Consider the following 27671-nt stretch of genomic DNA (forward strand, 5'->3'; position numbering starts at 1 on the left):
TTAATCTTATGTGAAGTTTATTTCAATTATTAAAAAATCAAAAGAGGTGGGGAGCTGAGGGAGCGGGTGGCTGGTACTTCTGCGTCTCAGGGAGGATACACTCCCTGGGTCTGAGGGCAGACGGGCCAGGGGCCTGGACTCCCGGGTTCTGGGGACGCAGGAGGGTGCCAGGGCCCAGGCACCTGAGTAGTGAGAAGGGAGGAAGCCAGGAAGCCGAGAGCTGTTCTGTGGGAGAGAAAAGAAAACGGCCAGAGGAAGCAGTGGGTTTCTGGGAGGGAGGTTCTCCTGACGGGGATGTTCTCAGCAGGATCACCCTCCCCACCCACGTGCTCCCTGGCTGTGGGGAACTGGGAGGCCAGTGTGGGCAGGATCCGGGCACCAGGGTCCCGGCCTGGCCCCGCCGCGTCCAGACAGAAACGGCACCCGGCAGAGTGGGCACCCGTAGGTCTGGGTTCTCACTCCCTAAGGAGGTACCAACAGGGAGGCTAGACAGCAGGGGGCTAGAAACAATGGCAGGTGCTCTTGAAGAGGCCGGAGGCCCGGGGTTCTGGGTCCCCCAGGGAGGAAGGGTGCACAGAGCTGGAGGCTCGGATTTCTGGGTCTTGGGGAGGACTCCCTGTCTGGGAGTCTGAATGCTGAAGCTAGAAAGCTGAAGGAAGGGAGGTGGAGGGCCCTGGGAGCTAAGCCACGGCCCGCTCCGTTCCGAGACTGAAAGTGCAGTTAGTTTGAGGGTGAAGTCCCGGGACAGCGGGGGCCACCCTCTTGACCTAACAGTGTCCCGCTGGTGTTCGATCGTGGACTTTGGCTCTGCCGGGGCGCGGACAGTCCCGCCCCCACAGCTCAGCCTTGTTCCCCAAACTCTCACGCGGCCCCAGGACCGAGAGAGCCCGGGAGAGCCTGGACCGGTGAGCGCCTGGCAGAGGGCTGCAGGGGCCGGGGAGGGGGCGCAGAGGTTGGCAGTGGGGGAGGGGCTGGAGAGACTCGAGAGCTGGGTGGGGGCAGGACAGCTAAGAGATACTGGGACATCAGGATAAAGGGCTGTACAAAAAAAAAAAAGCGAAAGTGCCCCAAGCACAGAGCTGGTGTTATCATCCTGAACACTTACACACTATTCATGCCTGGGAGCCAAAGAGGGCCTCAAAGACAGTCCCAGAATATGAGACACCTAAACGCTTAGGGCTGGCTTCTCACCCGAGACAGAGACGAAGAGGCAGTGTTGACCTGTCCCTTCCCCTCTCCTCCCCTGCAGACCCCGGCATGTGGGGATACTTGTCTCTGCTGCCCATGTGCCTGGCCTTCTGGGCTATTGCTGGCATCTGGACCGTGTGAGTGTGTGTCTGTGTTCTTCCGTTTATTGACTCGTGTTAGGCTGTGCTGGGTCCTGGCTGCTGTCCGCGGGCTTTCTCTAGCTGCGGTGAGCCGGTGAGCGGGGGACTCTTCCTTGTGGTGGCTGCTCTGGCTGCAGAATGTCGGCTCTAGGTGCTTGGGCTTCCGTAGTTGCAGCAGGCTCAGGAGTTGTGGCGCACCCGCGGGTTTTGTCCCCGGCAGCAGGTGGGATCTGTTGGGACCAGAGGTGGAACCTGCGTCCCCTGCATGGGCAAGCAGATGCCCATCCACTGTGCCACCAGGGAACAGACTGTGTGAGTGTTAGAGGCAGGAGACATGCCTGCGTCTGAGCCAGGAAGGGCTGAGGGACTAGACCCCCGGGTCTGAGCGGGAAGGGGCTGCGGGTCTGGACCCCTGGGTCTGAGGGAGGAGGGGCCAGGGGGCTGGACCCTGGGGTCTGGAGAAGGGACTGGGAGTCTGGACCCCCGGGTCTGAGGGCGGAAGAGTGGGATCTGGACCCCGGGTCTGGAGGAGGGGCTGGGGGTCTGGAGGAGCATCTGGAAGAGGGGCTGGGGGCTGGACCCCCGGGTCTGGAGGAGGGGCTGCGGGTCTGGAACCCTGGGTCTGAAGGAGGGGCTGGGGGCCTGGAGGAACATCTGGAGGAGGGGCTGGGGCTGGACCCCCAGGTCTGAGGGAGGAGGGGCCGGGGGGCTGGACCCCCGGGTCTGGAGGAGGGACTAGGGGTCTGGACCCCCGTGTCTGAGGGAGGAAGAGTGGGATCTGGACCCCGGGTCTGGAGGAGGGGCTGGGAGTCTGGAGGAGCATCTGGAGGAGGGGCTGGGGGTCTGGACCCCCGGGTCTGGAGGAGGGGCTGGGGGCCTGGACCCCCGGGTCTGGGGAGGAGGGACTGGGGGTCTGGACCCCAGGTCTGGAGGAGGGGCTGGGGGCTAGTCTCTTGGGCCTGCGAGAGAGGGAGCGAGGAGCCCGGGTATGTGCTGGAAACAGAAAGAAGAGGGTCGTGGCAAGCCCTCGGCTCACCTTGTGCCCCGCCCCCAGGTTCTCGCTGGCTGTGGTTAACAAGGCCGTGAACCTCACCGACGGCTTCCCGTATATCAGGTATTAACGGCGCCAGCGGGGAGGCCGGGGTCGGGAGGGAGCAAAGAGGTGAGCCTTTATCTCCCCTCAGTGTGTGTGGAAACGTGCCCCCCCAGAGCTGCATCTTCAGCCAGGTGCTCAACATCGGAGCCGCTTCGGGTAAACCTTTCCTGCGGTGCTAGCCCCGCCCAGCCAGGACCGTCGGGGTCCTTGCCTCCTCCGCCCTCCCCCCAAATCCTGGAGTTGGGCTCCCACGCCTGGACCCACGCCCTACCCCCAAGTCTGGGGCTCCGGTCTCTCACCCACTTCCTCTCCTCCCAGCCGCCTGGATCTGCATTCTCCGTTACTACCAGCTTCGGGACTGGGGAGTCCGAAAGTGGCATAACCAGGTTATCCTGTGGACGGGGCTCCTCTGTGCCTTGGGCACCTCCATAGTGGGCAATTTTCAGGTGAGACGGAGTAGGCCAGCCCGCCGGAGTGTGGGACTACAACTCCCAGCATCCCCCGGGGCGCAGAGTCCTCATCGAGGAGGGCTGCTCCCCACACGGCCTCCTGGGACTTATATTTCTCTGTGGCTCTCAGGTCGTGGAGGCAGTGATGAGGTCCACTCTCTGAGTAGAGATCGCGTAGGAGGCTCTTTGTAGTCATTCCGTGGACCCCTGGGAGTCTGGGGTCATTCACTGCCGTACCCCTCCGTTTAATGATGAAATTTCTCAGTTCTCTCTCTTTTTTTTTTTTTGGTCGCTCCGCTCGGCTTAGCGGAGGATACTAGTTCCCAGACCAATGCAACCCAGAAACTTGGGGGTAGCAGCGCGGAGTCCTGACCGCTGGATCGCCCTGTGAATGGGTGCTCACTCTGTAGGAGGCACTAGCTTTGCCTTGTGCTGGGTTATTTTAATCCATCTCCACAAGAACACCCTCATTTTGGTCAAATGCCTGAGATATTTCTTTATTACCAGGTTCTTGGTGGTCAGAGATGAACCCAGATTCTTTGACAGAGCCCACATTCTTAACCACGAAGCTCAGTAGGTATTGGTAGAATAAGCAGATGGATGAGTGATGGGAGAAATCTTTCTTATTTATCTTATCATTTTATTTTTCTATTGTGGTTACCTCTGACACCAAACTTCTCTTACCAAGGGGCCAGGGAAGCCATGGTGTTTAGACAAGAGGCTGCCTACAACTTAGTAAAAATTCCACATCATATTTGCCTAGCAAATCATTCCCTCACTGATGTATTCCCGTATTCCTTAACCTTTCTTTTTCTGTAATCATTATTGCCCTCCACTCAGAAGCCTTCCTTTTTTTCTTTTCTGGCTACTCCACTTGGCGCGCAGGATCTTGTTCCCCACCAGGGACTGAACTGTGCCCCCTGAGGTCGAAGCACTGAAAGAACTGAATGTGTTAGTCCCTCAGTCCTGTCAGACTCTGTGCGACCCCTTGGACTGCAGCCCGCCAGGCTCCTCTGTCCATGGGGTTCTCCAGGCAAGAATACTGAAATGGGTAGCCGTTCCCTTCTCCAGGGATCAAACCCAGGTTTCCTGCATTGCAGGCAGATTCTTTACCTTCTAAGCCACCAGGACAGCCCAGGAAGTGCTGAGTCCTAACCAATGAACCACCAGGGAATTCTCCAGAAGCCTCTTTTAGACATTTTCTCCTAATCATCCCTTCACCCATGAAATATTTCGTATTAAAATTTTTAATATAATACAAATGATATCAGTAAGGCACAAACCATTGCAATATTTAAGACTTTTTTTTTCAGCTTCCAGGAACCAATTTTTACCCGCTTAGTGGCAATAATCTGCTCTCTCCCACCAAGGCTGAGAATGAAGTATTTATTCTCCTAATATTTGCAAGGCTCTACTATGCCTCCCAGGTGGTGCTAGTGGTAAAGAACTCACTTGCCAAGGCAGGAGACACAAGAGATGGGGACTTAGATCCCTGGGTTGGGAAGATCCCCTGGAGGAAGGCATGGCAATCCACTCCGGTATTCTTGCCTGAAGAATCCCATGGACAGAGGAGCCTGGTGAGTTACAGTTCATAGGGTCGCAAAGAGTTAGACAGGACTGAAGCCACTTAGGACGCACCGTGTGCCAGGCACTGTTTTAGGGATAGAGGCGCCAGCAGGAAACAGCAGCTTTAAACGGGGGCCCTCGTGGGTGGAGCGGACAATAAACAGCCAGTGCACCGAATCAACATGCCTGTCGCCGGGTATGGCGGGCAGTCTTCCAGCACAGCCCATGGAGAGGGGCCCAGTCCCTGGCTCTCTGCACGTCCGCCCCTCAACTCTGTGCCCTCCTCCTCCCAGGAGAAGAATCAGCGGGCCACGCACCTGACAGGCGCCTTCCTGGCCTTCTTCGTGGGAATCTTATACTTCTGGCTGCAGCTCTTCCTCTCCTGGCGGATGAAGAACCTGCCCCAGCCTGGGGCTCCCTGGATCGGGCCACTGCGCCTGGTGCTCTGCAGCGCCTGCTTCATCCTCGAGGTGGCCAGTATCCTTCGCTGGAGTCGGGGTGGCTCTACAATGGGGTGGGTCTGCCCTCCGCTGTCCTGGGCGCCCCTTCCTTCCTCAGCCTCGGTCTCGGTGCAGCGTTACAGAGGATTGTCAGTGAGTCCCGGGTCTGGAGGCATGCTGCCTGGGTTGGAATCCCACCACCTCAATGTACTAACCGGGGGTGGGGGTGGGGTGGGGAGGGTGGGGTGGCGGACTCCTCTTCTTTCCTGACTTCCTGGTGCTTCGGGTTCCTCATCTATCAAATGAGGATGATGGTAAGGAATGTGAGGAATGAAGGAGCACGTGAGGTGCTTAGGTGGGTGCCTGGCACAGAACAGGTGAGCAGTCAATATTGTGACTGTGCCCTAGTGCTCCACCATGTCTGACTCTCTGCGATCCCCGTGGACTGTAGCCCCAGGCTCCTCTGTGCATGCGATTCTCCAGGCAAGAATACTGGAGTGGGTTGGCATGCCCTCCTCCAGGGGACCTTCCCGTCCCAGGGGTCGAACCTGCCTCTCTTAGGTCTCCTGTATTTGCAGGCCAGGTCTTTACCACTAGCACCTCCTGGGAAGCCACACTAGCAGCTTGAGACAGTGGAGGCGGCTGTGGTTTCTCCCCCAGAAACTGATGTGTGTTACAAATCAGAGCTGGTTGTCACACATTTACCAGTGTGCCTCTGGGTAGAGCCTCGACTCCAACCCGTTTCTGAGTCACCCCAGAACCCACCAGATCGCCACACCTCTGGGCAAGCCAAACCAGTCTCTGATCCTCAGTTTCCATATCTGTGGAATGGCCTTGCTTTTATCAGAACAGTGATTGCTACTGATTAGCAGAGTGCCTTCAGGGAGAGTGGGGTCAACCCTGGGGACGGCTGCCCCCTGTGGGGGCGGGTGGGAAGGGGCGCCCAAGAGGTCATTGGCATCCGGAAGAGGCCAGGGGGAACCAGCGAGGCCCTGGGTGGGCTGCCCTCGGTGGATCCCTTTGGAGACTTGGATCCACTTTCCCAGCAAATTGGAGGTGGTGATCCAGTTTCCCAGAGCAGTGGATTGAATCCCATGAAACAGGCAGGAAGGGCTGGCTCCTGAACTCAGCCTTCTGCAACTGCAGCTGCAGAACCAGCACAGGTCCTGTGCAGTGGCGGCCCTTCTCAAACCCTGCCTGTGCTCAGGATCCATTTGGCCACAGGGTCCTCGTCCTAGGGCCCCAAACATCCCTTGACTGTGGGGAAGGGGGAGATAGGACCGTAAGATGGTCAGCTGAGCGTGGTAAGGGCTGGATGGCCACGGAGGGGTCTGAGACCCGCCTTTGAGCTGGTTTTGCAGAACTAGCCTGCGTTGGGAGGCTGGTGCAGGGTTGGGGGACTGCCTCTTTATGTACATGGCTGTGGGGGGAGAGGGGGAGGGGGAGGTAAGCTGCCCAGGGGAGGCGATAAGGCTGCTGGCAGGCCCAGAGGTCAGGCTCTCCAGCGAAAAAGTGAGGGGTTACAGGCTTGGGCTTCTGCCTGAGGCAAAAGGGAGCCCCAGAAAGCTTGTGAGCAGGAGAGGTACACGGTCAGGGCTGGGGTCAGCACTTGTATTTGGGGGCTCACACTGTGTCTGAGCATCAGTGGGGCTAGGGGGTGGTACTGGCCTTCCTCACTGTCTAAGAACCCTTGAATGAATGAAATGTCTAGTCTGATGTAGGAGGGGTGAGTCGGAGTTGGGTTGGCCGAGAGGAAGAGTGCTTCAGTGAGGCAGGAGGTGGTCCCAGAAAATGAGGGGCGACTCTGCCAGGCTCGAGCTGGGGGTGTGTGTCGGCCAGTGGTCACAGAACCATTTTATAAACAGCTGGGACTGCGGAGCTGGAGAAGGGACAAGGCTGGGCAGTAGAGACACCAAACCAGAAAGAGATGAGCAAGACAGACAAGACTTGGGGTGACCAGCTGGCCAGGGGACGGAGATGGGAGGGGGTAAGGGCGATTTCCAAGGGCCTGCTGGGGCACCGGAGTGGATGGGGTTGTCATGGAGGTGGGGGCTCCCAGAAAGAAGAGAGTTTAGGAAGAAGGCTCTGCTTGGAGTGAGTAGGAGGGGCCTGTGAGGCACAGGTAGGAGGAGAAAGTTGCAAGCACAGCCTGAGGCTGGCGGGCGGGGCGAGGCTAACTTGTGTCAGCCGCTAAGTCGCTAAGTCGTTTCAGACTCTGTGACCCCGTGGCCCATAGCCCACCAGGCTCCTCCGTCCATGGGGATTCTCCAGGCAAGAATACTGGAGTGGTTGTCATTCCCTCCTCCAGGGATCTTCCCGACCCAGGGACTGAACCGGGGTTTCCCACATTGCAGGCTGATTCTTTACCATCTGAGCCCCCAAGGAGGCCGGAGGGGATCTTTAGGACACTGTGGGGTGTTGGAGGCAGGAGCATTTTTGAGACAGTGGGAATGCTGCCATAAACAGGAGGAACGTGCGACCGGAAATATTTGGGAAGTAGCTGCAGACAGAGGGGAGATAAGGAGGGCCCCTTTGAGAGTGTCTGGGAGGAGTGGCTGAGGAGCAGGGGAGGCTGTCAGGTGAGAGGGGCCCGCTCCCGCCAGGCAGGTAGGGCATGTCAGGGGCGGGCTCCCCGCTGGCTCCGGCTCCTCCCTGTGGCCTTGCACCCTTGACCCCGGCCTCAGTGGTTGTCCTGCACTCCTGGTCTATGCGCTCCATCTCCGCCATCTGCGAGTGGGTCGCCGCCATGCTGCTGTTCATCCTCTTCGGCCTCCTTGCCGTGGACTTCTCCCGCCTGGACGGCTGCACCCTGTGTCTCCAGCCGGGCTCTGGCAGCCTTCGCCCCCCGCCGGACTCCCCCACCTCCCTGCATGTCCAGCTGTGAACAGCCATCCAGCCAGCAGCATCCTCACACCTCCTGTCCCTGCCGTCTGGTTCCGCCCCTGCAGTTGGGGCCACCCAGGAAGCGAGAGGCCAAGGCCAGCCAGCCATCCCTGATCAAGGATATTTATTATTATTATTATTATTATTGTTAATTTTTTGTTGTTGCTGCCGCCGGTGGAATCAGAGACACGGACGCAGGCAGGATCACGCGAAATCAGAATTCCTTCCGGAGAGCAAATCCGTACAGAAGGTCGTGGGGGCAGAGGGAGAGGACTGGGGGGCGGGGGGGGCCCAGGAAGGGGGAGTTGGGCACACGAGGACAGATGGCCCTGTCCGTCCGGATCTGCTAAGCCACCCCAACCAGCCCCTGTCCCTCCCCCACCCCACCCCGCAGAGAGACTGATCAATAAATAAAATAATAAATTAATCAATAAATAAAATAGAAATGGCTCCCCCACCCACAGTCCCCCCAGAAACCCCCCCTCGTTGGGCATGGCCCCCGGAGCCCCATCCCCGAAGGGCAGGGCCGGGTATGTCGTGTCTCCCCCCTCCCCACGTATGCCTTGGGGCCTATTTACAGATTCACAGTTGGGGGGGCAGGGAAGGGGGGGTGGAGGGGGCGCCCCTCCTTCCCCGGCCCCCTGGGGTCAGGGCAGGGGGCTCCCGTTGGTGGCCAGGAGCTTCTTGTCCTTAGGGGGGCCTCGGCAGGGAGAGCTGGTCAGCTCCGGGTCTGGGCGGCCAGGCGCTGGCTGCAGGCTTCGGGGCGGGGTCCCAGCAGGCCGGGTCTGGGCGCCATTCTTCTCGTCTGTGCGGGAGGAAGTGGTCTGGCCTCAGGAAGGGGTGCCAAACCTCTTGTGGTGAGGGGGCGGGGGGCGGCTGCCAGGGCTCACACACGCCAGCCACATGAGGCCTGCCTGCCTGCCCTGCACCAACCGGGCGCAGCCCTCCAGCCCGGGGCCTTGGAGACCAGACCAAGCCCCAGGGAGTCCTGGCGGGCCCAGCTCAGGAGACAGCCCGAGGCTCTGGTTACTGCACTTTGCGAGGCCCCAGATTGTGGCCAAAGCACCCACTTCCTTCGGGACCCTCGGGGAGCCCCCAGCAGGTTGTTCTGGCTCTCCCAGCAGCGCCTGCATGACTGGGGCCAGACTGGGCCACTGGCCAGACCTGGCCAAGGCTGGTTCCCAGTGGTCAGGCAGCAGTTTCCATAGGGCCCAAAACAAGAGCTGAGGTCCCGTACCAGAGAACACCCCTTAAGAGACCCTGACTGCTGAAGGTCTTGCTGCCAAGAGCAACCCACAGGGCTGCCCCTCTCTGGGGCTCAGTCGGAGGTCCCCGCACTGCCCCACTCCCCTTATAAGGCACGTGTCTCGGACCCTGGGTCCCTGTGGGTCCTACATGTCTGAAGGTGTGCCCTTTAAGGAACTCTGGTCGTCAAGGCCACCTTTCCTTGGCAGCCCAGTCTAGAGAGGTTCAGGGGGCCTTCCTGGCTAATGGTCGCCCTGGAGAAGCAAACTAACAGGGCAGAATTCCTCTACCTGCCTATCGGGGCGGCCCGCCACTTGGGGTTAGCCCCATTCGTCTGTGTGGGACCTCTGACCTCCAGGGCTGCATGATAATAAATTGATGTTGTTGGAACCACAGAGTTTGTTTGTGACCTCGACCTCCTTGATCCCTGGTGGCTAGGGGAGTCCCCTCCCGACAACCAGGGCTGAAGGGCACAGAGAAGCCCCTTCCCCTTGGAGCACAGATCTCGATCCCTCCCGGGGAGAGGCCCGAGTTCGTGAAATCCAGGCCCAGTAGGGCCAGAAGGGTCTGCGAGACAGCGACCACCTTGTCCTGGTTTTAGCACTGAGAGTCCTGGGTGTCGGGAACCTCTCTGTCCCCAGCAGAGCAGGACGGCTGGTCACCCTCCTCCAGAACACAGCTCAGGAGCCTCCAGTGGCAGGGAGCTCCACCACCTCCAACACAGGGACCGGTGGTCCCCTTAGGGACCCCTGGAGGTCCCCTCCTTCCGTGGCGAGGCCTTCTCAGGCTTGGGAAGGCCTGGTTCCCTGGGAGCCCCGAAACTGAAGCCTCGAGGGTAACACAAGCCCCTGCAGCACTTGGCCACCGGAAGTGCCCCTCTGCCCCGCCCCCACGGGTGCCCCCACCTGCCAAGGCCTGTACAGACGGCTGGTCGTGTGTGCTCAGCAGTTGGGCCTGGATGGTCTCCACCACCCGCTTGAACCGGCGGCTGGGACCTGCAAGGGGCAGGGCAACAGACGGATGAAGCAAGATCCATATTTTCCGGCAAGAGGGGAAAATATTCAAACACGACAAATTTTCTCCGCCCGTTTGGGCCTCCTCCCCGCTCCGGGCCTCCTCCTGCCTCCTTGGTGTGTATCTGTCGTGCGCCTGTACTAAGCACACCTGCTTAGGAGGCAAGCTTCTTAATCCTGACGATGACCCATGACCCACGACTCGCTCTGCACCTGGATCATGCAAACCGTCAGTCACACGCCATTTCACGTAGGGCCCTCTGTCTCACAAACGCATATAGCGGCGCATGGACCGCTCATGAGCAGAACAGCTCTCAGACTTCCTGAGCGGCTGCTCCTGGCTTATAGTGCTCAGTATGACTCCAGTAACATTTTCCATTTTTTCCTTCTTTTAAAAGTTTTATTTATTTTTGGCTTCACTGGGTCTTCTCTGCTGTGCGTGCCTTTCCTCTAGTTTTGGGGGGCGGGGGCCCCTCTCTAGCTGTGGTGCTCACTGCAGTGGTTTCTTTGGTTGCAGAGCACGGGCTCAGTAGTTGTGGCAGACTGGCCTACTTGCTCTGCGGCAAGTGGGATCCTCCCGGAACAGGGATCGAACCTGTGTCCCGTGCACCGGCAGGCAAATTCTCAACCACTCGACTGCCAGGGAAGTCCCTCCATTTTTTTCTTAAATCAACGGATTCATCTTTTCATCTGCCATGCTGGCCTAACTGGCCGGATATGACAGGCACCCACCAGAGGGCACCGGGAGTCCGACAGAACCAAAGCTAAGAGGCCCCGCTGGGTTTCTCGGTACTTCTCAGGTGTTCTGATGAGTTCTCCTGCTACCCAGCTCTCACCGTTTGAGTGATGATCCTGAAAATTTTATTTGCAGTGTTTTCACTTAAGGCTTGAAATCTGAAGGGGCTCCAGTGCATTTCCTAGGCAGGACCTGGGCATCTGGGCAAGAGGCCCAGGGAAACATAAGTGGCTGGGTTTTTGTTAAATTTGACTTAAAGTCAAAATTGAACAACTTGCTATATGGTCTGAAAAGAAACTTTTGCTAGTGAAGTGAGAGACCGAGTTATTCAGCTCTTAATGATACCAAGCAGGGCCCTGTGGGGCTCCTGGGCACAAAAACTTTCTGCGTCCCCCATTTCTCTGATTATAGAAAACAGCCTTCATTCAGCCTCCATGACCTTCCCTGAGTTTCAAGGGGCCGATTCAAGCAGGTGTTAATTAGGGAAGGGAGGCGGTATGAGACCTGGGAGAAACAAGCAGTCAAGAACAGGCTTGGGGGCTTCCCCGGCGGTCCAGTGCTTAAGAATCCACCTTACTAGGCAGGGGCCCGTTTGTTCCCTGGTCTGGGAGATCCCACAGCCACGGAGCAACTAAGCCTGTGTGCCGCAACTACGGAGGCCCGCGAGCCCTCGAGCCTGCGCTCCAAAACGAGACGCCATCGCAGGGAGAAGCCGGAGGACCGCAGGCAGAGAGCAGCCCCCACGCCCTGCAACTAGACAAAGCCCACGCGCAGCAACAAAGACCCAGCGCAGCCAAAAAATAGTTTTTAATTAGAAGACTTAAAACGTCGAAAAAAGTAACCCAGGGTAGTTCCTTGCTAGATTCAGAAGCAGCACGCAGGCGATTTGCCGCGGCGCCCTCAGAAAGTTGCTTAGATCATATTTCACATCTGAATTAGGCTACGAAATTAATAATGGGAAATTGCGCCTCAAAGGCCAAACAGCTCCTGTACAGACAGCCACTGATGGGAATACCAGCTGGGCTTATGTATGCTTGCAGCTACTTAATTGGGAATGAAAGGAAATCCTGCCCTGAACTGGCCAACATAGGTCTTTTCAGCACCCTAAAACGGATTTTTCACACACAGTTAAAAGCCTGCAGTCTCCTGGACCTCTGCCTGCAGGGTGTACTGGAAACAACAGTGGTAAGAGTTTTTCCTCTTAAAAATTAGGTTAGCAGGGAAAATATTTGTAGGGCGAGCTTCTTGATCTTTCAGATTGGAAAAACTTCTAAATTGTAAAATTTTAGAGAGCTCTCATCACGTTTTCCTATTTTCATTTGTATGCAGAAGCCCCCAAAGTTTTCCAAATTCCAAAAATGCCTCATTGAAGGATTTCCCCAGTGGTTTCAGTGGTTAAGAGTCCGCCTGCTAATGCAGAGGACACGGATTCGATCCCTAGTCGGGGAACTAAGATTCCATGTGCGTCGGAGCCAGGACTAAGCCAGGACATCACAACCAGGGTCCACGTGCAGCGACAAGGATCCCGTGTGTTGCAACTAAAACCTGACAAAGCCACATAAATAAGCAAATGAATATTGAAAAGTAATTTTTAAAAATGTAAAAAGTAAACTGAAAATTGAAGGCAAGGTAACTCTGAAAGAGAGAACAAAAGGGAGACAGGTGATCTGAATCCAACCTCTTTTGTAACTGTTGGGTTTTACTTTATTTATAGTAACTGACTCCTGGCTGAAATTTTGTTTGTTTTTTCATGTAAAAGTCATTTATTTCAAATTCCTTCCAGAGTGTTTTCCCTTTTGATCCAGTGCTTAAGATGTGCGTTTGAGACCTGGTTTGGGAAGACTGCAAATGCCCCAGGGTAACTAAGCCTGTGGGGCCACAGCTACTGAGCCTGGGTGCCCTAGAGCCTGTGAGCTACATCAAGAGAGCACACGATGGAAAAGCCAGTGCACTGCCATTACAGAGGAGCCCCAGCTCGCTGCAAATAGAAAAGTCCTGAGCACCAATGAAGATCTGCTGCTGCTGCTAAGTCACTTCAGTCGCGTCCCACTCTGTGCATCCCCATAGATGGCAACCCACCAGGCTCTCCCGTCCCTGGGATTCTCCAGGCAAGAACAGTGGAGTGGGTTGCCATTTCCTTCTCCACTGGCTGAAATTTTGAAATGGAAACTATGGGGAGTCTATTGGTGCATCTGTATGCATCTATATGCGTGTGTTGTAGATGTGTGTTACTGCCAGAATTAATCTGTAAATGAACTCTATGTATTGGCTTACAGGAAAATAGGCACTTACGTAAATGCTCAGAAAGGGAAAAGAAAATAACCCTAACGACTTTCAGGTTTGCAAGAACTAGGAAACATTCAGTATAGCATTAATACCTGGTACTAAATTTAGCTTAAATTTGTTGCATTAATTAATACAGACATGTTTTTAGAGTCCTCAATATTAAGTATATTATTGTATTTAGGCTTCCTAGAAATCAGATAAATAAGATCTTATTATTCCTGTTACAAAGTTTGTCAGCAAGAAAAATAACTAGATATGATGAAACTTTTCAGTAAATAAAATAGACATAAATAAGTGCCGTTAAGTAAACTCTTTTGGAATAATTATGTCTGGGGAATGTCTCTCTAAACTAGTCTCTTCAGATTTTGATAACCTGAAAGTTTAGAGGACTGCTGCCCTCAGCTGTCTTGAGCATCCCACACACCGGCTGGGGGCAGCCACGGCCCGGGACGCTTACCGGAGATGAGAGTGAAGGTGACGGAGTAGATGCCGCCACCACCGCTGCTGTCCCGCCTAGGGGAGGGTTCTGGGCCCTCAGAGGAGCTGATGTCCACCTGGAAGCGAACGGGCTTCTGGAAGACGGAGGGGCCGCCGCTGGCCTTGTACTCAGCCCTGAAGCTGGTCTGTGACAGCACGCTGTGACTGAGGCTGGGGATCTGAGAGGGGCGGGGACAAGAGGAGGGGGTAATTTGAGCGACCGGACTCCAAGGCACAGATAAGCAGTCCTTGATCAGCTCTGGCCCAGGAAATACCAATACCCTGAGCCACCAGGGGGAAAGGATAACAGAAAAGGCAATGGGGGCCCCACTGCCTGCTGGGATTTGTAGTTTTCTGTATCTTATGAACAGAGCATCAGAAAAATAACTCAACTACTGACTCCCATGTTAATATGGACTTTCACATCTGGTGCCAGCCCCAGGCCCGAGGACCACATTAAACAAATTCCTTCCTTCCTCCACAAACCCTGCCCAAAGTCACATCTGTCTCAGAAACGTTAAGCCCCTGAGCCCCTAGGGCAAAGAACCACAGGACCCAGTGGACAACCCCAGAGTCCACTTAAAAAAGTATTGATAGTTCCTTGGCCAATCTCTGACCTGGTGGTAAGGGAATGGCAACTCACTAGTCCTCAGTGGAGGCTAACATGCAGGGAATAGTAATTCGGTCTCCTATTTCTCACTTCCAGGCCGCAGGGTGCTATATACCTGCCTCCATGTCCCCACAGTGACCACACCCAACTCTGGCTAGAAAACTACAAATCCCATGAGGCCCAGGTGGAACTCAGGCCAGCACTAAGGAGGTGAACCCCACAGGCTGCTGGGATTTGTAGTTCTGTGGAAGCCAGGGTGCGTGGGGACCCAGGCCCCTCACCGACAGGAAGGCGTGGACAATGTCCGCTTTGATGCTGCTGAGAGGTTTATCCTTTAGCACGAGGAATATTTGTTCTTCTTTGTCCAAGGAGATGAAGTTCCCGAACCAAGAGCGTTTTGCCAGCCTGAGTGGGAGCAGATGGGTTGGAGGTAGGTTGGGAGGAGGCTAAGGGAATCGCTCCTCCATCCCCTCTCTTCCCTTCCCTGTCAGACTCACTCTGGAGAGGACTCTGGCGTCAAACTGGACATCTCCTCGGCAGTGGGGACTGGGGAAGAGAGAGCAAGGTCAACATGTGTCCATCACCTGGTGTCCATCACACAGACCAGCAGGGACCTCCACCCAGGGAATCCAGACCCTAGAGTCTGTTCACGTCCCAGCAGTTAAACCCCAAAAGGCACGCACGCTGCGTGACGTTCTCTCCAGGGCTGTGGCCCCTCGTTGGGCCACACCCTCTGGGTGTGGGGCTTGCTAGCCATGAGCCAATGGGAAGGTGAGTAGGAGCACTGAACGGGCGTGTCCTTCCAACGAGCTCCTCCTCCAGAGTTGGAGGCCCGACCTCGCCTCTCCCCAACACCTTAATCTCTGCTCCCAGGAGCATCTTCTCATAAGTCGTGGGAGTCCAGGCCCCCAGCCTGGTACTTCCTGGGGACCCAGATGTTGGACCCCAGCCCCCACCCCACATTAGGACTCAGGAGTCCACGTCCCCAGCCCCTTCACCCTCAAAGGACCCCCCCATACCTTGCATCTTGCGCCGGTGAAAGCGGGGGGAGCCCAGGAAACTGTTGCGGATGGAGTTGAGACGACTCCTCCAGGCAGCTCCTCCGACTCCGCCGCCGGGGCTGGGGGGCGGCGTTGTCCCTGGGGTCCCAGTGGGGCTGGCCCGGGGCGTGTGCAGGGGCGAGTGCAAAGGGGTCCCCCCGGAGGAGCGCGGGGACCCTGGGGGGCCGGGCAGGGGTGTGGAGCGGGCACTAGGGGGCGGGGGCTGCTCCCCGGCGCCCCCACCCCTGGGGCCCCGAGAAGGCAGAGTCTGCGTTTTAGAAGTCGGTGAGCCCCCACCCCGGGCCTCATCTCCAGTAGGCTCCGGCGAGAAGGAAAAGACCGGACTCTGTTGAGCAGTGGAGTAGAGTGAGAGAGTGGACTACAACTCCCAGGACATCCTAGGAGCCCCACAGGCACACACACAGGGGTGTACCCCAAAGCATGATGGAACTTGTAGTCCAATTATTTCCCCAACACCCCCCACCCCTACTCCCACTGTTAAGTTGGGGCAGGGACTTTTTCTATCATGCTCAGGGACTGTAAACGCAGCAGTGACAAGAACAGAATAGGTGCTTAACTAACTTTGGTTAAATGAGTAAATAGGACCCTTCAGGCACACTGAAAACCCAACCCTGTTGACGTGGGAAATGGTCAGTCAGTGGACTAAAATACGAACGAGGCCTTGGGTCTTTGGCTCTTCAGGGACAAGGAGGCAATATCCCAGGACTTCATGGGAATTATAATTTCTGCTGCTTCAGCTTTGCTCCACAGGGTCTTCACTCCCTTACCCCCCTTAATCCATCTGGGACCTGGCCTTACCCTTGGGCTGCTCAGAGGACTGGACGACAGACCAGTGGAGGCTCCACTGACACTACGGGATCTGAAAAAAAATCAGGTGGGAGGGTTTCAGAAGGCTCAGATGTCTCCTCCCTTCCACACTCCTTCAAGATGAGGAGATGAGGCCCAGAGAGGGGAGGAGACTTGTCCCAGTCACACAGCACCTCTGAGGTGGGTACAGCGTTGGAGCCCTGAACTCTCTCTCCACCCAGGGCTGTGCATTTCAGTGGAGGGGCGGGGGCTCCCACCTCTGGCTGTGCTGGGCCATCTCCAGGGCCCGTCGAGTGGGCACTGGGGAGCCACCACCCCCAGCATCTGTGATGCTCAGGACTTCCATGGACTTCCGCTCTGGCCGCCGCTTCCCGTGACGGCTCAGCATGGGGGAATCCACACGCTTCCGAGGCGGGTCTGCGGGCCAAGAGTATCATCCCGATCAGAGGGTGCACTGGTGCAGCTGGGCATGACACTTGTACAGACGGGGAAACTGAGGCTCAGAGTGGAGAGGGCCTTTGACAAAGGTCTCGGGGCAAGTCAGGGAGTCTAACGTTAGAAGCTCAAGGCCTGCAGCCCCTCCATCCCTCCCTGGGGAATCTGGGGTCTGGACTCCCCGGCCTGCCCTTCTCACCAACATCATTCCGGGGAGGCAGGTCCTGATCCTCACAGCTGGGGTACCGCTCCTTCCGATCCAAAAGCAGGTAGTATATCATCTTCTCTTGGTTCTCCCTGTGGGGGGTGGGGGCAGGAGAGCACTGGGGTCAGAGGTCAGGTCCCAGAGATGATCTCATCCCCTCCTTGTGTCTGTGGCTCTGTGGGGCTCAGTGCATCAGGCTCTCTGTCTATGGCTCCATTTTCCTAGGTATCAAGAGGGTTGGTCCCTTGGTCTCAGTATATATCTCAGCCTCATTTTACTCAATGATATAATGATGCTAATGTGGCTCCACCCTTATGGCAAAAAGTGAAGAGAACTAAAAAGCCTCTTAATGAGAGTGAAAGAGCAGAGTGAAAAAGTTGGCTTAAAGCTCAACATTCAGAAAACAAAGATCATGGCATCTGGTCACATCATTTCATGGGAAATAGATGGGGAAACAGTGGAAACAGTGTCAGACTTTATTTTTTGGGGCTCCAAAATCACTGCAGATGGTGACTGCAGCCATGAAATTAAAAGATGCTTACTCCTTGGAAGAAAAGTTATGACCAACCTAGATAGCATATTGAAAAGCAGAGACATTACTTTGCCAAAAAAGGTCCGTCTAGTCAAGGCTATGGTTTTTCCTGTGGTCATGTATGGATGTGAGAGTTGGACTGTGAAGAAGGCTGAGCACCGAAGAATTGATGCTTTTGAACTGTGGTGTTGGAGAAGACTCTTGAGAGTCCCTCAGACTGCAAGGAGATCCAACCAGTCCATTCTAAAGGAGATCAGCCCTGGGTGTTCTTTGGAAGGAATGATGTTAAAGCTGAAACTCCAGTACTTTGGCCACCTCATGCGAAGAGTTGACTCATTGGAAAAGACTCTGATGCTGGGAGGGATTTGGGGCAGGAGGAGAAGGGGACGACAGAGGATGAGATGGCTGGATGGCATCACCAACTCAATGGACGTGAATTTGAGTGAACTCCGGGAGTTGGTGATGGACAAGGAGGCCTGATGTGCTGCAATTCATGGGGTCACAAAGAGTTGGACACGACTGAGTGACTGAACTGAACTGAACTGAATGTGGCTCAGATAGTAACATCTGCCAGCAATGCAGGACACCCAGGTTCAATATCTGGATGGGGAAGATCCCCTGGAGAATGGCAACCCACGCCAATATTCTGGCCTGGAGAATCCCATGGACAGAGGAGCCTGGCAGGCTAGTCCATGTGGTGGCAAAGGGTCAGACACCACTGAACAACTAACACTTTCACTTGAACATCTGAGCACTTGCTATATGTAAGCACTGTGTGAGGTACTGAGCTCTCCTCAGCATCTATTCAGCTTTCAGCATCCTTTCTTCTCCCCACTGGCCCTACCACCCACCTCTGCCTGGTTCCCCCGGAACAGCTCCATGCCCCTTCTAGTGGCCAGGCCTCCCCAAGAGGGTCTTTGTCTGTGGGCACCCGGCAGGCTGTGGGGGGACCCCTTCACCCCACGTGACCAGGGAGTCTGTCAGGATTGGGGGGGGGGGTCTTACTCCTCACTGCGCAGCTCCCGGTGCAGCCGCTCGCGGTCCCTGAAGCAGCCCAGTGACGCCATGCTCTCCAGGACATCTGGGTCCAGCTCTCCATTTGATGGCAGGCTCCGCATGGCCACGCGGCGGCCCGGGGCTGGCTCCAGGCACGGATCCGGCTCGTGTTTCCCGCCCCTGGGGAGGAGAAGAATCGTAGGGAACCGGGCATCTTCTCCTAAAGCGGAGGCTCCGGGGTCCCCCGTCCCAGCCTGCTCCTTTATGGGGAACCCCAGAGTCAGGGCCCCAGCACACCTCCACCTCAGATCCAGAAGTCCAGACCCCCAGCCCCTCCTCATTCAGGACCCTTGGCACCCCGCTCCCTAGCGGGCTCTCCTACTTTGGGGGCCCTTGATATTTGGGGTCCTCTCCTTCCCCCTAGGACCCAGGTGTCCAGTTCCCCCATACTCACAGGTACCAGGGGTGTTTCTGAATTTGCTCCAGCTGTGAGGGGCGTGGTTGGTAGAGAAGCAGAAGTGAGGTCGCTTGAACACAGCAGGTGCGCAATTAAAGTTGCCTAGGTGGCGTTGGGGGGGTCCCTAACGCGCCCCGCAAAGGGCAGGCAGCACGCCGGCTCATGTCTCCCCCTAGTGGCGGCTCGCGGCACAGCCTGACTATTGCGGAGGGCGGTGGGGGGGAATGCCTGGCTACATCTCTCGCATGCGCAGTGGCATCCTGCCCATGCGCCACCCCACCTTGCAAGGGCCATTAAGCGCATGCGCCCTCCCAGGTTGGCGGTGGTGTGTGTTTTTTGTTGTTTTTTTTTTGGTGTGGGGTATGTGAGTGTGTCAGTGTGTTTGTCCAGTATGCACATGCGGCCCCCCGGATGTGTGTCTGTGTGTGTCCACTATGCACATGCGTCCTCTTGCATTTGTCTGTGTGTGTGTGGTGTGATGTGGTTGTGTGTCTACTATGCACATGCGTCCTCTCATGTTTGTGTGTGTGTCTGTGTGTGTGTGTGGTGTGGTGTGTGGTGTGGTGTGATGTGTGTGTCCACTATGCACGTACGTCCTCTCACGTTTGTGTGTATGTGTGTGTGTGTGGTGTGTCTACTATGCACATGCATCCTCTCAAGTTTGTGTGTGTGTCTGTGTGTGTGTGTGTGTGGTGTGGTGTGTGGTGTGGTATGTGTGTCCACTATGCACATGCGTCCTCTCACGTTTGTGTGTGTGTGTGTGTGTATGTATGTGTGGTGTATCTACTATGCACATGCGTCCTCTCATGTTTGTGTGTCTGTGTGTGTGTGTGGTGTGGTGTGTGTGTGTGTGGTGTGGTGTATATCCACTATGTACGCGTCCTCTCGCGTTTGTGTGTGTGTGGTGTGTGGTGTGTTTGTGTGTGTGGTGTGGTGTGTGTGTGGTGTGGTGTGTGTGTGGTGTGGTTGTGTGTCCACTATGCACATGCGTCCTCTCATGTTTGTGTGTGTGTGTGTGTGTGTGGTGTGTCTACTATGCACATGCGTCCTCTCTGTGTGTGTGTGTGTGTGTGTGGTGTGTCTACTATGCACATGCGTCCTCTCATGTTTGTGTGTGTGTCTGTGTGTGTGTGTGTGGTGTGGTGTGTGTCCACTATGTACGCGTCCTCTCGCGTTTGTGTGTGTGTGGTGTGTGGTGTGTTTGTGTGTCTGGTGCGGTGTGTGTGTGGTGTGGTGTGGTGTGTGTGTGGTGTGGTGTGTGTCCACTATGCACATGCGTCCTCTCATGTTTGTGTGTGTGTGTGTGTGTGTGGTGTGTCTACTATGCACATGCGTCCTCTCATGTTTGTGTGTGTGTCTGTGTGTGTGTGGTGTGGTGTGGTGTGTGTGTGGTGTGGTGTGTGTCCACTATGCACATGCGTCCTCTCACGTTTGTGTGTGTGTGTGTGTGTGTGGTGTGTCTACTATGCACATGCGTCCTCTCATGTTTGTGTGTGTGTCTGTGTGTGTGTGATGTGGTTGTGTGTCCACTATGCACATGCGTCCTCTCATGTTTGTGTGTGTGTCTGTGTGTGTGTGTGTGGTGTGGTGTGTGTCCACTATGTACGCGTCCTCTAGCATTTGTGTGTGTGTGGTGTGGTGTGGTGTGGTGTGTTTGTGTGTGTGGTGTGGTGTGTGTGTGGTGTGGTGTGTGTGTGGTGTGGTTGTGTGTCCACTATGCACATGCGTCCTCTCATGTTTGTGTGTGTGTGTGTGTGTGGTGTGTCTACTATGCACGTGCGTCCTCTCATGTTTGTGTGTGTGTCTGTGTGTGTGGTGTGGTTGTGTGTCCACTATGCACATGCGTCCTCTCATGTTTGTGTGTGTGTGTGTGTGTGTGGTGTGTCTACTATGCACATGCGTCCTCTCATGTTTGTGTGTGTGTGTGTGTGTGTGTGGTGTGTCCACTATGCACATGCGTCCTCTCATGTTTGTGTGTGTGTCTGTGTGTGTGTGTGTGGTGTGGTGTATGTCCACTATGTACGCGTCCTCTCGCGTTTGTGTGTGTGTGGTGTGTGGTGTGTTTGTGTGTCTGGTGCGGTGTGTGTGTGGTGTGGTGTGGTGTGTGTGTGGTGTGGTGTGTGTCCACTATGCACATGCGTCCTCTCATGTTTGTGTGTGTGTGTGTGTGGTGTGTCTACTATGCACATGCGTCCTCTCATGTTTGTGTGTGTGTCTGTGTGTGTGTGGTGTGGTGTGGTGTGTGTGTGGTGTGGTGTGTGTCCACTATGCACATGCGTCCTCTCACGTTTGTGTGTGTGTGTGTGTGTGTGTGGTGTGTCTACTATGCACATGCGTCCTCTCATGTTTGTGTGTGTGTCTGTGTGTGTGTGGTGTGGTTGTGTGTCCACTATGCACATGCGTCCTCTCATGTTTGTGTGTGTGTGTGTGTGTGTGTGTGTGTGGTGTGGTGTGTGTCCACTATGTACGCGTCCTCTAGCATTTGTGTGTGTGTGGTGTGGTGTGGTGTGTTTGTGTGTCTGGTGTGGTGTGTGTGTGGTGTGGTTGTGTGTCCACTATGCACATGCGTCCTCTCATGTTTGTGTGTGTGTCTGTGTGTGTGTGTGTGTGGTGTGTGTGTCCACTATGCACGTGTCCTCTCGCGTTTGTGTGTGTGTGGTGTGGTGTGGTGTGGTGTGTGTGTCTCTGTGTGTCTGGTGTGGTTTGTGTGTCCACTATGCACGTGTCCTCTCGCGTTTGTGTGTGTGTGGTGTGATGTGGTATGTGTGTCTCTGTGTGTCTGGTGTGGTGTGTGTGTCCACTATGCACATGTCCTCTCGTGTTTATGTGTATGTGTGGTGTGGTATGTGTGTGTGTGGTGTGGTGTGGTGTATCTCTACTATGCACATGTATCCTCTCATGTTTGTGTGTCTGTGTGTGCATGTGGTATGTGTGTGTGTCTGGTGTGGTGTGTGTGCCCACTATGCATGCGTCCTCTCATGTTTGTGTGTGTGTGTGTGGTGTGGTGTGGCTGTCTACTATGCACATGTGTCCTGTCATGTTTGTGTGTGTGTCTGTGTGTGTGTGTGTGTGGGGGTGGGTGGGTGGTGTGGTGTGTGTCTGGTGTGATGTGTGTGTGTGTGTGTGTGGTGTGGTGTGTGTCCACTATGCACATGCATACTCTCGCGTTTATGTGTGTGGTGTGGTGTGGTGTGGTGTGTGCATGTTGTGTGTGGTGTTTCCTCCTCCCCGTCTGGAGTGGCAGGTGGGCAGGACCCAGGATGGGGCTCAGCCAGCAACCCCGCTCCCAGCTGTCACCTCGGGGATGGAGGGACGGGTCCTGGAAACCTGTCCCCATGACTGCCCCGGGGACTCTGTCCCCACCTCCCACCATCCCTCCATGCCCGTCCCCCAACTCACGCTGAGCCTTTTCTCGGGCTCCACTTCGATCATCCCCCGCAGCAGGCTCTGGCAGTCTGGAGGGATGAAGTGGGGCATGTGGAAGACGCCCCGTTTCACCTTCTCCAGCAGCTGGCGGAGGTTGTCATCGTCGAAGGGTAGAGCCCCCTGCATGAGGAATGACGGGACCCCTTACACACAGAGCTCAGCATGTACCAGACGAGTGCCTAAGCGCTTCACATGCAGTGACACAGGCCTCGCCACAAGCCCTGGGAGAGGGGGAGCTGGGGCTGTCTCCACTTTACAGATGGGGAAACTGAGGCACGGAGGCATCCAGCCATTTGCACAAGACCACCTGGCTCTGAAGTGGCAGAGCAGTGATTTGGCAATGGGCAGTGTGTCCAGAACCTAAAAGGCTGGGGCTGGAGCTTGGAGCCTGTCCTTTAAAAACATGCTTCTCCCCAGGTTAGAGAGGGGTAGGTAATCATTCACTCAACAAAGACCGAGTCTCCATTACACGTCTGGGAGCCAGTGGTGAACAAAGCAAGCCCTTGACTGCCTGCAGCTCACACCCCAGAGTGGGAGAGGCTGGTGACGGAGCAAACAGCACTACAGTGACCGGGTGCCTGAGGTGACACTGGGCTGGACTAGGCAGACCAGACGGAGAGAGGGCTGTGGGAATCTGGGGGTGTAGCAAGTTGAGTGGTGTCCCCCCAGAATTCCTGTCTACCTGGAACCTCAGAATGTGACCCTGTTTACAATTACATCTCTGCAGATGTAATTCATTGAGGATCTGGAGGTGAACTCCTCCAGGCTTTCGGGATGGGGGCCCTAAATCCAGTGCCTGGAAGAGGTGAGGCGAGCATAGAGAGACACCCTTCAAGGACTTACACACACAATGACAACTCTGTTAACCTCCGGGGAGTAGACAGCCTCCCACTGGGAAATCTGACCTCATGGCAGGAGGGAGGGGGCCCTGGGGAGGCTTCCTGGAAGGGCGAAGACTGAGCTGAGAGCTACAAGAACTCTAGTGTTAACCAGGTGAGCAACAGGGCTCGCAGGGACAAGGCAGTAGGTGCAAAGGCCCTGTGGTCAGAGCTCATGTTCCCCAATTTGGTTCTATTAACCCACTTGTTGTTCAGTCTCTGTCATGTCTGACTCTTTGCGACTCCATGGAGTGTAGTCCGCCAGGCTCCTCTGTCCATGGGATTTCCCAGGCAAGAATACTGGAGTGGGTAGCCATTTCCTTCTCCAGGGGAATCTTCCTGGACCAGGGATCGAACCTGTGTCTCTTGCAGTGGCAGGCGGATTCTTGACCACTGAGCCACCAGGGAAGCCCCTATTAATCACTACGATATTGTAACACCCTAGGATCAGTTAGTAAGCAGCTGCTCGCCCGAGTGCTCCACATCCTCCTGGCCGCGCCATCCCTTCCCAGGGGACCCTCCAGACTTTCTCACGGTTCTGTGACCGGATGGTTAGCTCCGGGCACAGAGAGGGGCGCCCCCGGGATTTTGCTCTACTGGTAAATACCACCCCACACATGTTCCTAGTACCAGTTAAATATCTGGGAGACAACCCCTGAGTTGAGGGTGGAAGTAGATGTTCCCAGTTTCCAGCAGGCAGAGGACTGTTCTAGAAATGGGGCGGGGAGAGGCAATGACGGCCTTACCACGAGCAGGGCGAAGAGGATGACTCCGCAGCTCCACATGTCAGCCCGGCGGCCGTCGTACTTCTCGCCCTGGGAGGAGAAGGGCCGGCTCTGATGCTTACCTCTCCCAGGCCCCCCACCCCCGCCCGCTCCTCTCCCCCTCTGCCTGCCCTTCGCTCACCTTAATCACCTCTGGGCACGCATAGTGGGGGGACCTGAGGGACAGAGGGGGTGTGAACCTCTGGCGGGCTTCTACCCGCTCCCTGGGGCGCAGGTGGCGGGCCCCCACTTACCCACAGCTGGTCTCCAGAAGGCTGTCCCCCACTTGCAGGGACGCCATGCCGAAGTCTGCAATGCGGATGTTGTTTTTCTCATCCAGAAGCAGGTTCTCGGGCTTCAGGTCTCTGTGGCTGAGACAGGATGGTGGGGCTCAGGCCTCCGCCCTCTTCCCAGAGTCTGAGGACCAACCCCCCACCCCACCCTCATTCACTGTCTCTCAGAGGGGGATCGTGTCTGGCAACTTCTAGTTAGGGACCTTTGCAAACACGCCCCAAAGCAGAGACAAGAATATACAAAGCCCCATGCACCCACCCACTAGCTTCACACGTTATCAGCTCGAGGCTCATCTTCTCTCATGTCTACCCCTACATACGCTCTCCCCCCACTGGACGATTTTGCAGGAGACCTCCAGACAGTGTATCATTTTATCCACAGATATTTGAATATGTGCGAAGTGATCTTTTTTTGAGGTAAGCAGGTCTGGTACTGAGCTGGTTCTTAAAATATTCAAATATCTCAGGGCTTCCCTGGTGGCTCAGTGGTAAAGAATCTCTGCCAACACAGGAGACTGGAGTCCGATCTCCGATCCAGGAAGATCCCATGTGCTGCGGAGCAACTAAGCCCCTGGGCCACAGCTGTGGAGCCTGAGCTTTAGAGCCAAGAGGGGCAGCTACTGAAGCCAGCACGCTCTGGAGCCCGGGCTCCACAGCACGAGGAGCCACTGCAGTGAGAAGCTCTCCCACCACAACTAGAGAGGAGCCCCTGCATGACACAAGCAGGGAAAAAGCCCGTGCGGCCACAAAGACCCCGCACAGCCAAAAATAAATAACATTTTTTGAAAAATTCAAATATTTCAGGAAATTCCCTGGTGGTCCAGTGGTTAGGACTCTCGGCTTCCACTGCAGGGAACAGGGGTTGAATTCCCCCATCAGGGAACTAAGATGCCACATGGCCCAGCCAAAAACAAAACAAAAATCAAATATTTCAATACTGAATAATTAAAAAAAAAATACTGTCAACTAAAACCCATCATTGCTTCCTCCTTCACCCCCCAGCTCACCCCCTACTCTGGGACAAACTCCTCAGGATATAAGGGTTAATGATGTCCCCGGGGAGGTGGGCAGAAGGTTTTATAGTTTCTGTTGGAAGAGGTCCTTAACTGGGTTAGACTTCATAAATCTGTTGACTCTCGCCCCCTGGAGGCCAGTGTCTTTAATGTCAGAGTCCTGACACTTGTCAATAGGGAGGTGTTGACAATTTAAATGGGCTGCCTTTTCATCACCAAGCTTTGGTCCTAGGTCTTAACCCCCTCAGCCTGATCCTCACCCCATCTCCAATCCCCTATCCCAGAGAGGGAGGTGTGCAAACAAATGAGGCTGAAAGATGACCTGGAGGCATCTATTTTGTACCTTAATTAATCATTAAAATGCTGCATATTGAATATCTTGTTTTGAGAGCTGAAAGCAATTCAATGAGGAAAGGAAGATCTTTTCATATGGACATCCTTATGCAAAAAAAAAAAAATGACCCTCAGCCTTTACCCTCCACCATATACAAAAATTAATTTGAAATGGACCTCAAGCCTAAATGCAAGAGCTAAAACTACACAACTTCTAGAAGAATACATCGGAGGAAACCTTATGACTTTGAGCTAGGCAAATACTTCTTTCTTTTTTTTTTTTTGGCCACAACCCATGGCATGTGGATCTTAGTTTCCCAAGAAGGGATCTATCCCGTATGCCCTGCAGTGGAAACACAGAGTTTTAACCACTGGACTGCCAGGGAAGTCCTTGGGCAAATATTTCTTAAATAGGACAGAAAAAGCATGAATTGTAAAAGGAAAAAAAAAACCCCAACAAACTGGCTTCATCAAAATGTGAAACCTTTGCTTTTCATAAGATATTGTTATAAAAATGCAAAAGCATGTCACAAACTGGGAGAAATTACTTGAAAAAAGTAATGCGTTTGATAAAAAGATTTGTTCTTAGAATAAGTAACTCTTGGGAGTTATTCCTAGAGTCATCCCTCATTCCTGGAATAAAGAACTCTTACAGCTCAATAATAGAAAGATAAATAACTCAATTAAAAATGGGCAAAGGATTTGAACAGACATTTCTCCAAGGAAGACATACAAATGGCCAATAAGCACATGAAAGGATGCGCAACATCATTAGCCATCAGGGAAATGCACATCAAAACCACAGTGAGATACTACTTCACACCCACTAGGATGTAGAATCAAAAAGTCAGATAATAACAAGTGTTGGCAAGAGATTGGAACCCTCTGAGACTGCTGGTGGGGATGCTGAATGACACAGCTGCTTTGGAAAATGGGCTGGCATTTCTTTATTTATTTTTTGGCACTTCTTTAAAAGGCTAAATATAGAGTTCCCATGCTGCTGCTGCTGCTGCTAAGTCGCTTCAGTCGTGTCCGACTCTGTGCGACCCCATAGACGGCAGCCAACCCATATGACCCAACAATTCTGTTGTTGTTGTTTAGTCGCTAAGTTGTATCCAACTCTTTTATGACCCCATGGATTGTATCCTGACAGGCTCCTCTGCCCATGGGATTTTCCAGGCAAGAATACTGGAGTGGGTTGCCATTTCCTTTTCAAGGGATCTTCCCAACTCAGGGATTGAACCTGCATCTCCTGCTTAGCAGGCTGATTCTATACCATTGAGCCACCTTGGAAGCCCTACCCAACAATTCTGATCCTAGGTATATACTCAGGAGAATTGAAAACACAGGTCACAGACCAGAACTGGTATGTAAATATTCATATGTCCCCATTATTCATTATAGCCAAAAAGAAGAAACGACCAAAAGGTTCACCAACTGGTAAATGGATAAGCAAAATATGGCAGAGCCATAACATGGAATATTACTCAGTAGTGAAAAGGAATGGGGTACTGATCCATACTACATCATGGATGAACCTTGAAAACATTTTGCTAAGTGAAGGAAGCCTGCCACAAAAGACCACGTTGATAGGAAATGTCCAGAATAGGTAAATTCACCGAGACAGAAAGTAGATCAGTGGTTACCCAAGGCTGGGGATGGGGGGAGGTGACCGCTTAATGGGTACAGGGTAATGATTTTTGGGCTGATGAAATGCTCTAAAATTACATAGTAGTGATGCACATCATTGCAATATACTCAAAACTACCGACTGTACGCTCTGAAGGGTGGATTTCATGCTGTAGGAAGTTTTGTTTGTTTCTTTCGGTTTTTTGCCACACAGCGCAGCTTGCATTATCTTAATTCCCTGACCAGGGATCGAACCTGTGCCCCTTGCAGTGGAAGCATGGGGTCCTAACCACTGGACCGCCAGGGAATTCCCTATGACGTGTGACCTATATCTCAATTTTGGAAAAGCGGGCTGCAGCACTCTAGCTTCCAGTCATTCTGCTACAGGCTCCCAAGGGCCTGCCTTCTGGGTAGTGCTTGTCCCAGCCTCCCCTCAAGCTGCCCCCTCACCAGATGGAGTAGCTGTGGCAGAAGTCCAGTGCTGACACGATCTGGCGGAAGAACTTCCGGGCCTCCTTGGGGGTCAATCTCCCCTTCTTCACCAGGTAGTCGAACAGCTCACCTCCAGACACGTGCTCCAGAACTAGGTACCTGGGGGACACGGAGGGGGCAGAGGGCTGGAAGGGGCATGTGGAGGACCAAAGAGCCTGACCTCCTTCTTCCAAAAGTACAAGCCCTCAATGCCATTGGCCCTGGAGGAAGAAGATCCCAAT

General features: G+C 54.6%; 2 protein-coding genes and 2 long non-coding RNA genes across 8 annotated transcripts in view; 2 read left to right on the forward strand and 2 right to left on the reverse strand.

Annotated features, from left to right (window-relative positions):
• LOC147354631 (uncharacterized) lies at positions 1–2864 on the reverse strand. Its single transcript, XR_015146505.1, has 3 exons — positions 2724–2864; positions 1192–1558; positions 1–225 (listed from the first exon to the last, which is right to left on the reverse strand). It is a non-coding gene; the product is annotated as an uncharacterized LOC147354631 (long non-coding RNA).
• Positions 208–8235, forward strand: TMEM150B (transmembrane protein 150B). Of its 3 annotated transcripts, XM_086354474.1 has the most exons (7): positions 850–905; positions 1250–1325; positions 2383–2442; positions 2513–2580; positions 2743–2870; positions 4733–4916; positions 7564–8235. In XM_086354474.1, the coding sequence occupies exons 2-7, from the start codon at positions 1258–1260 to the stop codon at positions 7761–7763; spliced, it is 708 nt and encodes a 235-aa protein (XP_086210600.1). In that variant the 5' UTR covers positions 850–905; positions 1250–1257; the 3' UTR covers positions 7764–8235. The 3 variants fall into 3 exon arrangements, with proteins under 3 accessions (XP_086210602.1, XP_086210600.1, XP_086210601.1); XM_086354476.1 differs by lacking the exons at positions 850–905; positions 1250–1325 and adding an exon at positions 208–470 and having other exon boundaries at positions 7564–7895; XM_086354475.1 differs by lacking the exons at positions 850–905; positions 1250–1325 and adding an exon at positions 1516–1640.
• BRSK1 (BR serine/threonine kinase 1) overlaps positions 7870–27671 on the reverse strand; it is a 24351-nt gene continuing 4549 nt past the window's right edge. For 2 of the 3 annotated variants that reach the window (XM_086354471.1, XM_086354472.1), the window contains exons 4-19: positions 27409–27549; positions 23945–24061; positions 23833–23866; positions 23673–23741; positions 22022–22168; positions 18620–18651; positions 18175–18345; positions 16632–16729; positions 16255–16414; positions 15989–16049; positions 15149–15515; positions 14627–14675; positions 14411–14534; positions 13500–13698; positions 9913–10002; positions 7870–8567 (exon numbers count right to left, since the gene is read on the reverse strand). In XM_086354471.1, coding sequence (XP_086210597.1) covers positions 8410–8567; positions 9913–10002; positions 13500–13698; positions 14411–14534; positions 14627–14675; positions 15149–15515; positions 15989–16049; positions 16255–16414; positions 16632–16729; positions 18175–18345; positions 18620–18651; positions 22022–22168; positions 23673–23741; positions 23833–23866; positions 23945–24061; positions 27409–27549 — 2017 coding nt within the window. In that variant the 3' untranslated portion in view covers positions 7870–8409. Of the gene's footprint in view, positions 8568–9912; positions 10003–13499; positions 13699–14410; positions 14535–14626; positions 14676–15148; positions 15516–15988; positions 16050–16254; positions 16415–16631; positions 16730–18174; positions 18346–18619; positions 18652–22021; positions 22169–23672; positions 23742–23832; positions 23867–23944; positions 24062–27408; positions 27550–27671 lie in introns of those variants that run through there. The other variant, XM_086354473.1, reaches the window with a different exon arrangement.
• On the forward strand, positions 11218–13341 carry LOC147354634 (uncharacterized). The gene is made up of 2 exons (XR_015146504.1): positions 11218–11941; positions 12540–13341. It is a non-coding gene; the product is annotated as an uncharacterized LOC147354634 (long non-coding RNA).

The sequence above is a fragment of the Bos grunniens genome, chromosome 18 (genome assembly GCF_055505025.1).
Source record: "Bos grunniens cultivar Pamir isolate PY7600 chromosome 18, Bosgru_T2T1.0, whole genome shotgun sequence".
In the NCBI taxonomy this organism is placed as follows: Eukaryota; Metazoa; Chordata; class Mammalia; order Artiodactyla; family Bovidae; genus Bos; species Bos grunniens.